General features: G+C 49.0%; 1 protein-coding gene across 10 annotated transcripts in view; it reads right to left on the minus strand.

Annotated features, from left to right (window-relative positions):
• The window catches only part of SFXN5 (sideroflexin 5), a 128,008-nt gene that overhangs the window by 84,512 nt on the left and 27,669 nt on the right, over window positions 1-15,827 (minus strand). For 8 of the 10 annotated variants that reach the window (XR_011255764.1, XR_011255765.1, XM_069583687.1 and 5 more), the window contains exons 4-5: window positions 893-919; window positions 321-375 (exon numbers count right to left, since the gene is read on the minus strand). The exons of the other annotated variants lie outside the window; for them this stretch is intronic. Coding sequence is in view for 6 of the 8 variants with exons in the window: in XM_069583687.1 (XP_069439788.1) it covers window positions 321-375; window positions 893-919 (82 nt within the window). In the remaining 2 variants the exon portion in view is untranslated. The remainder of the gene's footprint in view (window positions 1-320; window positions 376-892; window positions 920-15,827) is intronic. 10 annotated transcript variants of the gene reach the window in all.

Raw genomic sequence — 15,827 nt, forward strand, 5'->3', positions numbered from 1 at the left:
TGACTCATGGAAGGCAGGGCTGCCGTAACAAACGCCACCCTGGAGCTGCCGCTAAGTGAGAGCGGTATCAGCCTGGGGTGGGCGCACCAGATTTACCTGTGGATGCCTGGACTCCAGCCCAACTGCTCAGGCAGAGAAGATAGACAGACACATTTCCAAAGCTCCATAGGCTGGCCAGTCTTGTACAGCTGAGCCAAAATGACCTTGCAGGTGCAAGTGTGGCCGTATGTGCAACAGGATGTAACATCCGGATACCGTCGGAGCTGTGACCCTCGAGAGTGGCCCAAACTGAGAAGAACCAGAGGGTCCCGAGGGCTTACCTGACATTCTAAAAGGCATGAAGATCTTCTCATTGGTGTCCGGGTGTAGAATAGCCTGGCAAGAGCAGGGAACAGGGCACAAGGTGACAACTGGGGAGGGAGAAGGGATGTGGGAGAAGAGAGGGGGAGGAGGTGAGGGAGCCCCCCCAGGGGAGACCCCAGTGGCCTGTAGCTGTATCCTCCCTTGCCTTGTGGCTGGTCAGTCCTCCCTACCATTTGGGGCAAGAAAAAACCAAACATGGGCCACAGGCGGAGCTTCCCCTCCTGACAAATGCTCAAACCAAATGCAGGCAGAGCAGCCCATGCCTACCTTGCAGGCCCTCTGTCCCCCATGCCATGCGCACAAGAAACACAAGGAGGATTCATGAAGAGAACCCACAGGGAAGGAGCTCAGGGGGCCCAGGGAAAAGCAGGCTGACCTGAGCGCTCGTCTTCAGAGATTCAGGCCTGGGTGCAGAGCAAGAAGGAAGCGGGTGGGGTGGGGTGGAGTGGGGTGGGGTGGGGGCAGGGCAGGGCAGGGTTTCAGAGGTCAGCAGAAGGGAACGAAGGAAAGGAATCCAAAATGGAATTACCTGCTTGATTTTCTGTGCACTCCAGAGCTGGAAAGGAGGAAGGGAGAAAAAGAAACAGAAGGAAAAGGAACAAAGATTAAAAGCACATATTAGTTTAAGGTCTCAAAGCCCCATTTTCTCACCAGGGGCTCCATCTCAAGGGGCTTTAGAGGCTCAGACTGTTTAGAGGCAACCAGCTGCCCCTGGTTGCCCTAGCTTCCCTGGACTGGGGGCGGGTGGCATCACCAGGAAGGAAGGCCAGGAATCCCAGAAGAGCAGAGCTGGGGGGACTCACCCAGACTATTTAAACCAAGGGATCTCAACTCTGACTGTGCTGTAAAATTACTTGAAGAATTCTTCCAGCATGTTCCTAACACTCCCTGGTTAAAGCCCTGATTTAAATGAAGATACTTTTCATTTAAGTACCTTCATTTCATTTCATTAGGTAGATACTTCAGCTGTCTCCCAGAATCACAGCATAATTTTTCAGAGCTAGACAGACTGCCTGGATCCCTGGATTTGCCACTTCTACCTCTGAGACTCAATTTCCTCATCTGTAAAATGGGGATAATAGCTGGGCTCTAACATTGTTGAAGAGGCATACGAAAAGTGCCCAGAGCAGTGCTGGACACACAGTAGATGCTTTACAAGTGCTAAATCTTATACGTATTATTATTCTTATTCTTGTTATCGTTATAAGAAGGTTGTGCACTTTCACACGAATGAGGAGGTTGTTTCTTCCAGCACAGTGTGGGGACAGGCTACAGGAACAGAACAATTTGTCAATTTCTTCAAATAATAAAAAATACTGTATTTCATTGACTCTGCTGCTGCTGCTAAGTCACTTCAGTTGTGTCCGACTCTGTGCGACCCCACAGACGGCAGCCCACCAGGCTCCCCCGTCCCTGGGATTCTCCAGGCAAGAACAATGGAGCGGGTTGCCATTTCCTTCTCCAATTCATGAAAGTGAAAAGTGAAAGTGAAGTCGCTCAGTGTGTCTGACTCATAGTGACCCTGCAGCCTACCAGGTAGACTGCAGCCTACCAAGCTCCTCCGTCCATGGGATTTTCCAGGCAAGAGTACTGGAGTGGGGTGCCATTGCCTTCTCTTCATTGACTCTAAGACATCATTTATCCTAAGATATACTAATTGTGCCACTAAGAAAGAAAACTATGGCATGATACCATGATGTCCATCAGTTAAAAGATTCACCCCATTTAAGAGATGATACTATGTGATAAAATAACCTTTTGGAATCAAGAAAATATGGCAAGTAAAAATGTGCACTGTGGGCAAATGAAAGGCCAGTGCGTCTTCACTGGATCAAGAAGGGCATGAGGTAAGAGGGGCGACCGGGTAAGCACTGATGTTTAAAGTTTTATAATGGAATAGCTATGCTTCATTTATATGGCAATGTCATCTGGGATATAAATTAAGCTGCAGAATGCTGCTACTGCTGCTGCTGCTATAATAGAGTTATATAATTGACATACAGATTGTCTGCTACTTACAATGAGGTTATGTCCCAATAAACCCATTGTAAGTTGACATTATCATTGTCAAAAATGCATTTAATATTAATACATCAAACCTACCGAACATCATAGCTTAGCCTGGCCCATCTTAAAAGGGCACAGAACACTTCCATTAGCCTACAGTTGAGCAAAATCATCTAACACAGAGGCTATTTCATAATATAGTACTGAATATCTCATGTAATTCATTGCATACTGTACTGAAAGTGAAAAACATACTGGCTGTGTGGGTACAGAATGGTTCTAAGTATATTGCTAGGTCCCCCCTTGATCTCGTGGCTGACTGGGAACTGCGGCTCACTGTCTGTCCAGCATCACAAGAGGGTATCAGACCATGCATCGCTAGCTAGGAAAAGATCAATATTCACAATTCAAAGCACAGTTTCTCTGGATGCATATCATTTTCATACCATCATCAAGTCTGTAAACTGTAAGTTGAGCCATCGTAAGTCAAGGACCATCTGTATTAAAGTTTATGCTTTTACCAACAGTCGAGTCCTTAAGTCTAATTCACAGTCTAATCACTCTGATTTTAGATACATTTCAAACATATTTGATTGTCTGCTATTCCATATCCAGAAAGATTAGAGGCAGTAGATTTTTTTTTAAATTATAATTGAGGAACAGAGGGGACTAAAGAAAGAAAAACCAAATGTAGAATCACTGTTAGCCAAAGACAGTATGTGAGAGCATAACAGGAGAGAAGTAAAAAAATGATAATAGGTTGATCTCTCGTTGCTCAAAGAGTGCCTTGCTGAAGTGCAACCCACCAAGTCCCAGGACCGAAGCAGGTGTGACCCCAGGCCTTGGGCACAAAATCCTGACACTCGAGGCTCTCCACCCCAAGTCAGAATCCACTACATCCGTGTCCCCTCACCCTGTGGGGTCATGGCCCAGATCCTTGGAGCAGGGTCCTGCCTTTGAGTACCGGCCACAGCATCTCCCAGAGCCGTGCACACAGCAAACCTAAGTCTATTTAAAAAAAAAAAACTAAGATGTCTTCATACAATTCTTATAAATAAAGAGAAAGATTCCCCGCCTGATGAACAGCCTGGGCTGAAAACACTGATCTAAGACATTGAAAGACAGTGTAAAGAGCAGGCTTTAGAACCAGCAGTCTGCATTCCTATCACCCACTGGATGTGTGACCCTGGGCAAATTACTTTGCCTCCATGCCGGTTTCTCCATCAAACAATAGGCTGTTGTAAGGACTATGCTTGATACTCCCAACAGCTGGCATTTCCCTTTGGGTACACAGCTAAGTCTATGCTTTCCAGCCTCCCCACGGTCAGGTGGGCTCACACGACCAGGTGCTGACGGGCTGTAGGTAGAAATGGAGTTCGCCACTTCCAGGCTCGGCCCCAGCACCTCCCACAGAGGAGCCACTGGAGGACAGTGAGGCCCTAGAAGTCAGGAAAGCTACACGGTGAAAGGGGCCTGGCTCCTGGGCAACGGCAGGTGCTGGGCTCCTGGGTGACACTGGACTCCGACCTGAGTGAGAAACAGACCTTACTGTCTAAGCCCCCAAGTCCACGGGGTTTTGTTGCAGCGCTTTGCTTAGACTGAGCAACACAGAAGTTCCCTGAGACCTGTATGTATACCTGAATACTTGGCCCATAGATCATGCTCCATAAATGCCTGACATAAAGGGGAAGTCAGTCAAATGAGCAGTAGTTTTCAAAGAACTTAATTATTTCTAAATAAATTCATCTCTGTTGTTTCATTCCTACAACATGAGTAGATTACATCACACAAAGCAACTCATCTCAGAGAGACTGAGTGACTCAGCCATGGTTCCAGAGGCCTGGTGGCAGGAAGAAGATGGAGGCCTCCTGGCCTCCAGACTCGTGTGCCCCCTGTTCTCTGGAGCAGACTGACATCATGTCTGGCCAGGGTGACAGCCAGACCTGACGCACAAGAAGAGGAAGAGGACCTCGGCTGACATCACCTGAGGTCCCAGAACCTCCACCTGTTCCTTCTCCCCCTCCCCGGGAAGACTAGCCAAGGAACACTTGCTACCCATGGCTGCATCTGTGTCCCTCAAGTTCAAGGGCTGCCCCCTCCATTCCCACCCAGCGATGGGAGACTCAGGCAGGTGCTGGCTCAGCAGCAAAGGCCGAAGTTCAGCAGGGATGTCAGCAGGTAAGGCCAGGAGGCCAGAGCTTACAGACATATTCCCTCCCCACGACACCCACACACACGGTGTGGGCAGGCCAGTGCCACAGATAAGAGGCAATGGCCCTGTTATCTATTTGAGCCTCACACTCAGAAAACTGTTTCCATAAGACAGACGAGAAAAGCAAAGCCCAGCCACACCCAAGTTCTCGCAGGTGGAGCCAGAACTTCAGGTTATGATCTGTGACTTGGATTCCTTCATTCATCTTCATTCATTCATTCATGTTTAGTGAACAAGTGCTATGTGTCAAACATCTTTCTGAGGGCTTTGTTCATATTAACTTATTAATCTTCTCAACAACCCTATGCGGCAGGGAGTAGTGTATCTCCCATTTTATAGATGTGGAAACTGAGGCACTGAGAGGTTCAGTGATTTGCCCAAAGTCCCACAGTAGCACTGGGATTTGAACCCAGGCCATCTGGTTCCATAATCCCCATCCAAATCCCTATACACTCATCTCTAAATGCTAGCACACCAGTTCACACTGTTCTGTCCCTTAAGGCATCTAGTATAATCTGGAGATCTTTCTACATCAGAGCATGGAGAGCAGTCTTATTCTTCCTAACAGAAACATTGAATGAACATATAAACCTCACCCTATTCAGTTCAGTTAAGTTCAGTCGTTCAATCGTGTTTGACTCTCTGCAACCCCGTGGACTGCAGCACGCCAGGCCTCCCTGTCCATCACCAGCTCCCAGAACTTACTGAAACTCATGTCCATTGAGTCATTGACGCCATCCAACCATCTCATCCTCTGTTGTCCCCTTCTCCTCCTGCCTTCAATCTTTCCCAGCATAAGGGTCTTTTCCAATGAGTCAGTTCTTTCTACCAGGTGGCCAAAGTACTGGAGCTTCAGCTTCAGCATAAGTCCTTTCAATGAATATTCAGGACTGATTTCCTTTAGGATTGACTGGTTTGATATCCTTGCAGTCCAAAGGACTTTCCAGAGTCTTCTCCAACATCACAGTTCAAAAGCATCAATTCTGTACTCAGCTTTCTTTATGGTCCAATTCTCATATCCATATGTGACTACTAGAAAAACCATAGTTTGACGATATGGATCTTTGTCAGCAAAGTAATGTCTCTGCTTTTTAATATGCTGTCTAGGTTGGTCATCGCTTTTCTTCCAAGGAGCAAGCGTCTTTTAATTTCATGGCTGCAGTCACCATCTGCAGTGATTTTGGAGCCCAAGAAAATAAAGTCTGTCACTGTTTCCATTGTTGCCCATCTATTTGCCATGAAGTGATGGGACTGGATGCCATCTTAGTTTTCTGAATGTTGAGTTTTAAGCCAGCTTTTTCACTCTCTTCTTTCACTTTCATCAAAGGCTCTTCAGTTCCTCTTCACTTTCTGCCATAAGAGTGGTGTCATCTGCATATCTGAGGTTATTGATATTTCTCCTGGCAATCTTGATTCCAGCTTGTGCTTCATCCAGCTCAGTATTTCTCATGATGTACTCTGCATATAAGCAGGGTGACAATATACAGCCTTGATGTACTCCTTTCCCGATTTGGAACCAGTCTGTTTTCAATGTCTGGTTCTAGCTGTTGCTTCTTGACCTGCATACTGGACTTTTAAGCTATTTCCAATCTTTTATTGTGGTAAAATATAAATAACAAACTATACCATTTAACCATTTTTAAGTGGAAGTTCAGCAGCATTAAGTACATTCACACTGTTGTACAGCCATCACCACCATCCATCTCCAGAATTTTTTCACCTTCCTCAACTGAAACTCTGTACCCAGTAACTACTAACTCCCAAATCCTCCTCCCCTCAGGTCCAGGGAACTACCATTCTGCTCTCTTGTCTCTTTGAATTTGACCACTCTAGATATTTTGTATAAGTAGAATGATACAACATTTGTCCTTTTGTGACTATCTCATCTTTTGCTATTATGACCCTACTCCAGTGAATGTCCCTGGAGTTACCACTATTATATCAATAACATTTAAAGGAAAAGGATGAATGTATGCAAATGATCTCTGGCAGGATATAGAAGAAACTGATCCTTACTCTAGGGAGAAGCAAGAAACTGGCAGGCAGGGAAAGGGAAACATTGTATATTCTATTTTCTTTTGACATCTTTAACATTCAGCAGATTGTTCAGTGTTGGTGGTTTACTCACCAAGTTGTGTTCAATTCTTGCAACCCCATGAACTCTTTAGTCAGTCAGTCAATTCAGTCGCTCAGTCGTGTCCGACTCTTTGCGACCCCATGAATCGCAGCACGCCAGGCCTCCCTGTTCATCACCATCTCCTGGAGTTCACTCAGACTCACGTCCATTGAGTCGGTGATGCCATCCAGCCATCTCATCCTCAGTCGTCCCCTTCTCCTCCTGCCCCCAATCCCTCCCAGCATCAGAGTCTTTTCCAATGAGTCAACTCTTCGCATGAGGTGGCCAAAGTACTGGAGTTTCAGCTTTAGCATCATTCCTTCCAAAGTACACCCAGGGCTGATCTCCTTCAGAATGCACTGGCTGGATCTCCTTGCAGTCCGAGGGACTCTCAAGAGTCTTCTCCAACACCACACTTCAAAAGCATCAATTCTTCAGCGCTCAGCCTTCTTCACAGTCCAACTCTCACCTCCATACATGACCACAGGAAAACCATAGCCTTGACTAGACAGACCTTAGTCGGCAAAGTAATGTCTCTGCTTTTCGATATGCTTTCTAGGTTGGTCATAACTTTCCTTCCAAGGAGTAAGCATCTTTTAATTTCATGGCTGCAATCACCATGTGCAGTGATTTTGGAGCCCCAAAAAATAAAGTCTGACACTGTTTCCACTGTTTCTCCATCTATTTCCCATGAAGTGATGGGACCGGATGCCATGATCTTAATTTTCTGAATGCTGAGCTTCAAGCCAACTTTTTCACTCTCCTCTTTCACTTTCATCAAGAGGCTTTTGAGTTCCTCTTCACTTTCTACCATAAGGGTGGTGTCATCTGCATATCTGAGGTTACTGATATTTCTCCTGGCAATCTTGATTCCAGCTTGTGCTTCTTCCAGCCCAGGATTTCTCATGATGTACTCTGCATAGAAGTTAAATAAGCAGGGTGACAATATACAGCCTTGACATACTCCTTTTCCTATTTGGAACCAGTCTGTTGTTTCATGTCCAGTTCTAACTGTTGCTTCCTGACCTGCATACAGAGTTCTCAAGAGGCAGGTCAGGTGGTCTGCTATTCCCATCTCTTTCAGAATTTTCCACAGTTTATTGTGATCCACACAGTCAAAGGCTTTGGCATAGTCAATAAAGCAAAAATAGATGTTTTTTTGGAACTCTCTTGCTTTTTCCATGATCCAGCAGATGTTGGCAATTTGATCTCTGGTTCCTCTGCCTTTTCTAAAGCCAGCTTGAACATCAGGAAGTTCACGGTTCACATATTGCTGAAGCCTGGCTTGGAGAATTTTGAGCATTACTTTACTAGCATGTGAGATGAGTGCAATTGTGCGGTAGTTTGAGCATTCTTTGGCATTGCCTTTCTTTGGGATTGGAATGAAAACTGACCTTTTCCAGTCCTGTAGCCACTGCTGAGTTTTCCAAATTTGCTGGCATATTGAATGTAGCACTTTCACAGCATCATCTTTCAGGATTTGAAATAGCTCAACTGGAATTCCATCACCTCCACTAGATTTGTTTGTAGTGATGCTTTCTAAGGCACCCTTGGCTTCACATTCCAGGATGTCTGGCTCTAGGTGAGTGATCACACCATCATGATTATCCAGGTCATGAAGATCTTTCTTGTACAGTTCTTCCCAAAAATAATTCTTAAAAATTTAAGAGAAAAATAGAAATAACATGCACAACTTTTCAGCTCTTTATAGTCCTCTATGGCATAGACTGTTAATGGTCCAACAAAACCTATGTCCTTTTCTGTCATAGTAATAGAAAGGTAGTGGGCAGGTGGCTGACCTGCTGTACTACATTTCCCAGCCTCCTTTGCAGGGCAGGTGGTTGGCCTGCTATACTACATTTCCCAGCCTCCTTTGCAATTAGGCTTATCCATGTGACTGAGTCCCTTAGTGGCATCTGAGGGGAGGTGAGATGTGCCTTTCCCTAGCTGCTGCTGCTGCTGCTGCTCCTCCCAACCTATACTTTCTATCACCCGCCTGTGAGCCAGAACAACAATGTGGCTGCAGCCCAGCCTGGGCCAGGCAGAGGGAAGTACCTAAGGAGATGGAGGAGAAACAGGACGGAAGGAGCCTGGGTTCCTGATAGACCCTGTGGAGCAGAGCCACCTGCCCACCTGGAACTTGAACTATGACATGGGCAAGAGATAAACATATATCTTATTTGAACTGGTGTGTTCTGAGGTCATTTCATTACAGCAGTTAGTATAACCTTAACCAAAGTAACCCATTTGGGGTTTGGGGAAAGTGCTTCCCACAATGTCAGGGAAGCCTCTCCACAGGAGAGAGGAAGGAATGAACACTAAGTCATGTTGAGGTTCTTCTCACGGCATCTAGAAGTGCTCCTACCTCAGGAAGTTTTGGGGTGAGAAGGGAGGGACAGCTCCATCTTAAACTGACTTCCTAGTCATGATCTGACCTCATTTAGGTTCATCCGATCTCCAGGCTGCACCAACAACAGTCAAGGTCACAGACCTGGGGCCTGGCTCAGCCGGTAACTCGCCTGATCTTCCTGAGCAAGTCACCTCACTCCTTAGAATTACACTGTTTTGGTTTTTTAATTAATGAGACAGGAGATGGAAGCTAGTCTCTCCAAGGTCCCTTCCCGTCTGATGATGCCAATTCTGGCTTCCAGAGAGCCCAGGACAAGGACTCGGGCCTGATTTCTTGAGTCTGGGTTTTTCCCTGGGACATGCTGGACCCATGAGTTGAATGCTGGATACAGAAATGGCAGCAGATATCACCCACAAGCCAAGAACTAGTTGCTAATTTGAAGTTTAATGAGCCAACCCTGCAAACAAGTTACAAGCAAGGAAACCCTGGAATGTGAAGCACTTGATGGAGGCCAAGGAGACATGGTGGACAGTCCATCCACACTGAGAATCTAGAACAGGGTGCCCCCTGCGTCTTCTTGCCGGCCCACCACAGCAGCTCCATTTTAAGCTACAATTCCTCAGTGTGACCTGGTCTCCTTTGGGCTCAGTCATCTCCCTCTGTGTTTCTGGCTGAACATTAAAATGCATAGCCCCGATCCCTTGGAATTTACTGGTGCAGCAACAACCAGTGTGGATGTGAGACTTTCGACCTTTCTTGATTTCTCAGCTTGGAGAATGAGGACACAGAGGACATGGGGAAACAGCCTGGGAGAAAGGTTGCTGGAACAATGCAGACATTTGCTGATTTCAGAAATGGCCTAAGTCTCAGCTGAGTTGCCATTTGAACCTATCAGGAACCCAGTGCAGAGGCCAAGCAAGGGGCAGAGGGTGGGCCCCAAACAAACTTCAGGGGGAGAAGCTTCTTCCTTCTCAGGGCAGAGACCTCCTATGCTCAAACCTCAGATGGAGGAGTCCCCTTCCCCTCTCCTCTTTCCAAGCTGCTTCTCCAAACCTCTGAAGCAGCAACAACAGAGCCTATTTAAAACAACCTCTACAATGTAATTAAACAGAGCCTGAAAGGGATCCTTCTATAAGGCAGAGGATGCCTTCATGAAACAATAAGAAATCTTCTTAATTCATCATTTGGGCCAATCCTATTATTTCTCACCATTAACTTTGTTGCCATGGTTACTCCCAGGTAATATGTACAAATGCAAATCTACGTGGGGCAAAAGATGGGCCAATCTACAGATGAAACGAGACAAATATCCCCCCTCAGTCTGCTACACAACACACATGAGCAGTCATGACTTCCATGTACACACAGCTTCTCTCTATTAAGAGGCTCGAGCCTCTAGTCAAACCCTCTTTTGTGAATTGGAATTACAGATCTCCCACTTGCTAGCCATGTGACTTGGGGCAATTTACTTGGAGATGTGGGTTCAAGCCCTGGCTCAGGAAGATCCCCTGGAAAAGGAAATGGCAACCCACTCCAGTATTCTTGCCTGGGAAATCCCATGGACAGAGGAGCCTGGTGCGCTACAGTCCATGGGGTCACAAAAGATTGGACACAACTTAGCGACTAAACAAAAACAACTCAATTTTTTGAGCCTCCATTTCCTCATTTGTAATATAGGAATATGAATACTTACTTTCAAGCTTATTGTGATAATTAAAAACAATTCATTTATCCAACAAATATCTATTGAGTCCATATTATGTGCTGGGCACCGCTCTAGGCACTAAGAATATATCAGTAAAAAAAAAAAAAAAAAAAAAAAACACAAAATCTCTGGTCTTGTGGAGTTTACAGGATTGTGGAGAAAAACAATAAACAAAAAAATAATGAAAAGTAAATTTGCTCACATGTGAGAAGGATGAGTACTTCAAGAAACAAGAGAAAGTAGAGCAGAGTAAGGGTAGGGAGAGTGTGCTGGCAGCAAGGATGGATTTTTAAAAATTTATTATAGTGAGGTCCTCACGAAAGGAGGGGGTGAAGGATGGGGAACATTCAGGAACATGATGACATGACCAGGGTCACAGCTTCTGTCACAGGGGGGACAGAAAAGTAAAGGCTAGGCTGGAGCTGGGATGGAAGAGGGGAGGGGGAGACACTGAGGCTGCATCCTCCACCCCCAGAAGCGCCTCTAGTCAGATCCCTTCGCTGGCCACGGCCCCCTAAAATTCCATCTCTTGTCCTGCCTCTGGTTCTAGTGGCTCCTTCTTTTGCCCCCCCAACTTTTCTTTCCCTGGACAGATTCTCAAGTAGGATGATGTTTAGTAAGGTGGTCAGGGTAGTTTTCATTGAGATGGCTTTGGAGAAAATACCTGGAGGGAGTGAGCCATGCAGATGCCTGGTAGGAGATTTTTCTGTCCAGCAGAACAGCCAGTGCAAAGACCCTGAGGCAGAGTGGACCTCCCCAGCCTATCTGAAGGCCAGCAAGGAGGCCTGTGTGACTGAAGTGGGCTGAATGAAGGCAAGAGCAGTAGGAAATAAGATCAGAGAGGAATTGGGGCTTTGCAGTTTGTGCTGAGGACTGTGGCTTTTACTCTGAGTTTTTACTATAGAGTGGTCCTTAACAGGAGGGCAATTTTCCACCCAGGGGCCATTAGGAAATATCTGGTTATCATGAATTGGGAAGGGGTACCATTAGCACACAGTGGGTAGACCAGGGGTGTTGCTAAACGTCCTACAGTGCACAGGACAGCCCCCACAACAAAGAATTACCCAGCCCCAAATGCCAATCGTGCTGAGTCTGAGAAACCCTGAGGCAGAGGAACAAACCCTGGAGCAGTTTCACAGGTCACTCTGAGTGCTATACTGGGAATGGGCAGAGGGAGCCCAGGAAGAACAGAAAGACCACCCAGGAGGCCACTGAAAGACCCAGCCTGGAGATGCTATACAGCACCCAGTACCACTTCCAGCATATCATACAAATGCTTCAGCTAATGCTGATCACTTGCCTGTTTTGTGTTAATAATAAGGGTCAGCTTGTAGTTGCCCCAGAGGTGCTGGGTGCTGATCAGGATCCCAGAGGCCAGGGGTCAGGGCAAGTCGGGTGGGGGGGATGTCAGTCAAGCTTCTGATAGACAATCCTGCTGATACCCAGAGAAGATTCAGGGTGCAAGAATTTTTAACTCTCTGGCATCTTCTCTGCTATTTTCAGCAAAACTCAAACACAGCTGACCCCATTTCTGCTCTGCCAGGGGAGTAGACCGGCAGGATCTCTCACATCTCAGCTGCCCTTTCTCCTTGGCAGGTTGCAGGCAGAACCCATCCTTCACGGGACCCCTGGGCAACCAATACACTGTGCTGGGTGCTGAGCAGGCACCAAGGAAGGTGGGCTGGTTCCCAGCCTCTGGGGATGTGGAATGATGGACCAGAACCGCCATTCAGAAGCCAACAGTGGCTCCCTGCCCCCTCACTTCCGACCACCCCAGTCGCTCCCAGGCTGGTTTCCTTTCAGCACTTTTCCCTCCCCATATACCTGGTACAGAAGGATCCAGCCACAGTTCCACTGTCCTGCTCCCCCCTCACTCCAGGACAACACAACCAGCATCTCTTCTGGGTCCCAGAAACTCACAATCTGGCCTGAAACTTCCCAACTTCCTCTCTCATCTTCTGTCCTTCTCTCTCTCTCCACTCTTCTTCTCAGCCTTCGTCTGCAACTTACAGGGACGTCCTTCTCATGCCTTGGGTCTCTACATTCTACGTCGAATCGCTTGTGTCCTCCATGAAGCCTTTCCTCAGCACCTGTGTTCTCAGGAGTCTCTCACCGCTGAATTCCTTCAACCGCAGCCTAACTCCTGCCTCCAGCCACTCCCTTACGTGTGCGCCTGCGTGGGAGCTGGCTGCATGAGGGCAGGAACCTCCCAGTGCCCACCTGCCACTGCACCTCCATGTACCAGGTGCCCCACAGATGCCCACAGCCTGGCCTGACAGGGTTAACTGCCCTGTGTGACTGGGGCTATGAGACCTGCACACATGCCAAGCCCCTCTGATGGCACTTCTACCCCACCCCCTCACTCTGCCTGTTAGCACACACATTCCACTCCAGAGTATCACCTTCCCTTCCAAATCTGTCTTCAGACAGTGAGTGAAAAATGGGCATTGGATCTTCCAGGTCCAGTGTCCCTGTCCCACCACACATTAGTTATGTAACCTGAGATAAGTTTGTAATCTCTCTGAGCCTCAGTTTTCTTGCCTGTAAAATGGGGTCAATATAGGCATCAACCAAATAAGGCTTCTGTGAAGATTAATTGAGAGAATACATATAAAGTGCAAATATTCAGCATGGCTCCTAGCCCTTGGTGAGCTCACAGTGAGTGATGACTCATTACCATGGGGGTCTTCCATATTGAACCCCAGCCATCTCCATCCATACCAAACCATCCCAGCAAAGCCCCAGCATACACAAAGCACACAGCACAGCAAACCCTCAAAAACTTAGCTGCCTGGGCTCACGTTTTTGCTCTCATCTATGGCTTTGTTGTTTAACAATAGCTACAGTCTTTATTAGGGTTCCTAACACATCAAATCTATACCTGTCAAGCCCAAAGAGTGAATTGTGCTTATTTTTATTTCATCCTTAGGACTAACTGTTCATTGGTACAGCAACCTTTCAACAAGTTAACAGTCTCTGGAGGAGATATCAGCCACCCACTAACCAAGGCCATCAGGTGTGAATAAATTCTCAATCTGCTTGTAGCCCCCTGGTGGGATATTGTAACTGGAGGGCAGATTAGGGAACAAATTAGTGCATAAGATACCCAGTGGTGCCCAGACATTGCGTCAGGTCCATAGGCATCAGCACACAGCCACAGGCTTCTGACTCACACACCTGCAAAAGGACATCAGGGGAGGCACAGAGCCCAAGAGCACACAGGCCACCGTCCAGACCGAGGTCAAGAACCATCCTCAGCCTCTTCAGACAGCACCAGCATGACCCTTGAGCAGGGCCAGCCTGAACCAGGGATGGGGACTTGGTGAATTTCTGATCCCTGAAGCTCCCCAGATCCTGAGCTGGTATGTCACTACCTACCCGCTCTTGCTGTGGCCGTGGAGGCTGGTGGGGGCCAGGGCTCTGTAGACTAGGTCCAGGAGGTACTGTAAGAGCTGCAGCAGAGCCCAGTCCTGATGTCTGGGGAGCCAGGAGGGCGTGGGGAGGGGTTCTGGGCCATGGACTCACACCTAGAGCACTGTGCTGCCAGCCTCCAGAGGGAAGCCTCAGGCATCACCAACTGGAGCCAGAACAGGGAGGAGCGGCTAGTGCAGGGTCCCCCCACCTTCCCCCAGTTAGTGCAGGGTACCCCTCCTCCCCCACTAGTGCAGGGTACCCCCACCCTCCCCCACTAGTGCAGGGTACCCCCACCCTCCCCCACTAGTGCAGGGTCCCCCCACCCTCCCCCAGCTAGTGCAGGGTCCCTCCACCCTCCCCCAGTTAGTGCAGGGTACCCCCACCCTCCTCCAGCTAGTGCAGGGTACCCCCCCTCCCCCATTAGTGCAGGGTACCCCCACCCTCCTCCAGCTAGTGCAGGGTACCCCCGCCCTCCCCCCACCCTCCCCCAGCTAGTGCAGGGTCCCCCCGCCCTCCCCCAGCTAGTGCAGGGTACCCCCACCCTCCTCCAGCTAGTGCAGGGTCCCCCACCCTTCCCCAGCTAGTGCAGGGTCCCCCCACCCTCCTCCAGCTAGTGCAGGGTCCCCCCACCCTCCTCCAGTTAGTGCAGGGTACCCCCCCTCCCCCAGCTAGTGCAGGGTACCCCCGCCCTCCCCCAGCTAGTGCAGGGTCCCTCCACCCTCCCCCAGTTAGTGCAGGGTACCCCCCCTCCCCCACTAGTGCAGGGTACCCCCACCCTCCTCCAGCTAGTGCAGGGTACCCCTGCCCTCCCCCCACCCTCCCCCAGCTAGTGCAGGGTCCCCCCCTCCCCCAGCTAGTGCAGGGTCCCCCCCCTCCCCCAGCTAGTGCATGGTACCCCCACCCTCCTCCAGCTAGTGCAGGGTCCCCCCACCCTTCCCCAGCTAGTGCAGGGTCCCCCCACCCTCCTCCAGCTAGTGCAGGGTCCCCCCACCCTCCTCCAGTTAGTGCAGGGTACCCCCCCTCCCCCAGCTAGTGCAGGGTACCCCCGCCCTCCCCCAGCTAGTGCAGGGTACCTGCACCCTCACCCAGCTCTCCCCCAGTTAGTGCAGGGTACCCCCACCCTCCCCCAGTTAGTGCAGGGTACCCCCACCCTCCCCCAGCTAGTGCAAGCAAATCCCCCCCCCAACCCTCCTGGCCTCCCAGCTGCCTGGAGGCACATGAGAGCTTTCGGGATAGAAAACAAAGCAGGCCCAGAAAACAGGACAGGCAGCTTTAAGCTTTTGAAGGGAACAAAGAGAGGAAACATGCCCTCATTTCCCAACTCTTGAAAACTGGAAAGAGTCCCAGGAGGAAAAGCCAGGCTGGAGGGGAGCTTGGGCTGGGAGCAGACACTGGGTCAGGAAGGGCCTGGAGGCTGGACTCCTCTGGTCCATGAGGAGCTGCCAGGGTGTGAGGACCCCCACCACCACCCTAGAGAGGGGCATGTCAGGTCACACCAGCGGGCTCCTCGGTGCCACAGCCAGAGGGCAGCACTTCGCTCAGGAGTAAGGAGATCCGGCCCTGCCCTGTCTGCTGATGGCTGCTCCCGACCAACTCAGCAGGCCACACAGACTCCTGAGACCTTGTGTAGCCAACACTGCAACTGCGTCACTTCAGGGGC

Source organism: Ovis canadensis, chromosome 3 (assembly GCF_042477335.2).
Source record: "Ovis canadensis isolate MfBH-ARS-UI-01 breed Bighorn chromosome 3, ARS-UI_OviCan_v2, whole genome shotgun sequence".
Classification (NCBI taxonomy): Eukaryota; Metazoa; Chordata; class Mammalia; order Artiodactyla; family Bovidae; genus Ovis; species Ovis canadensis.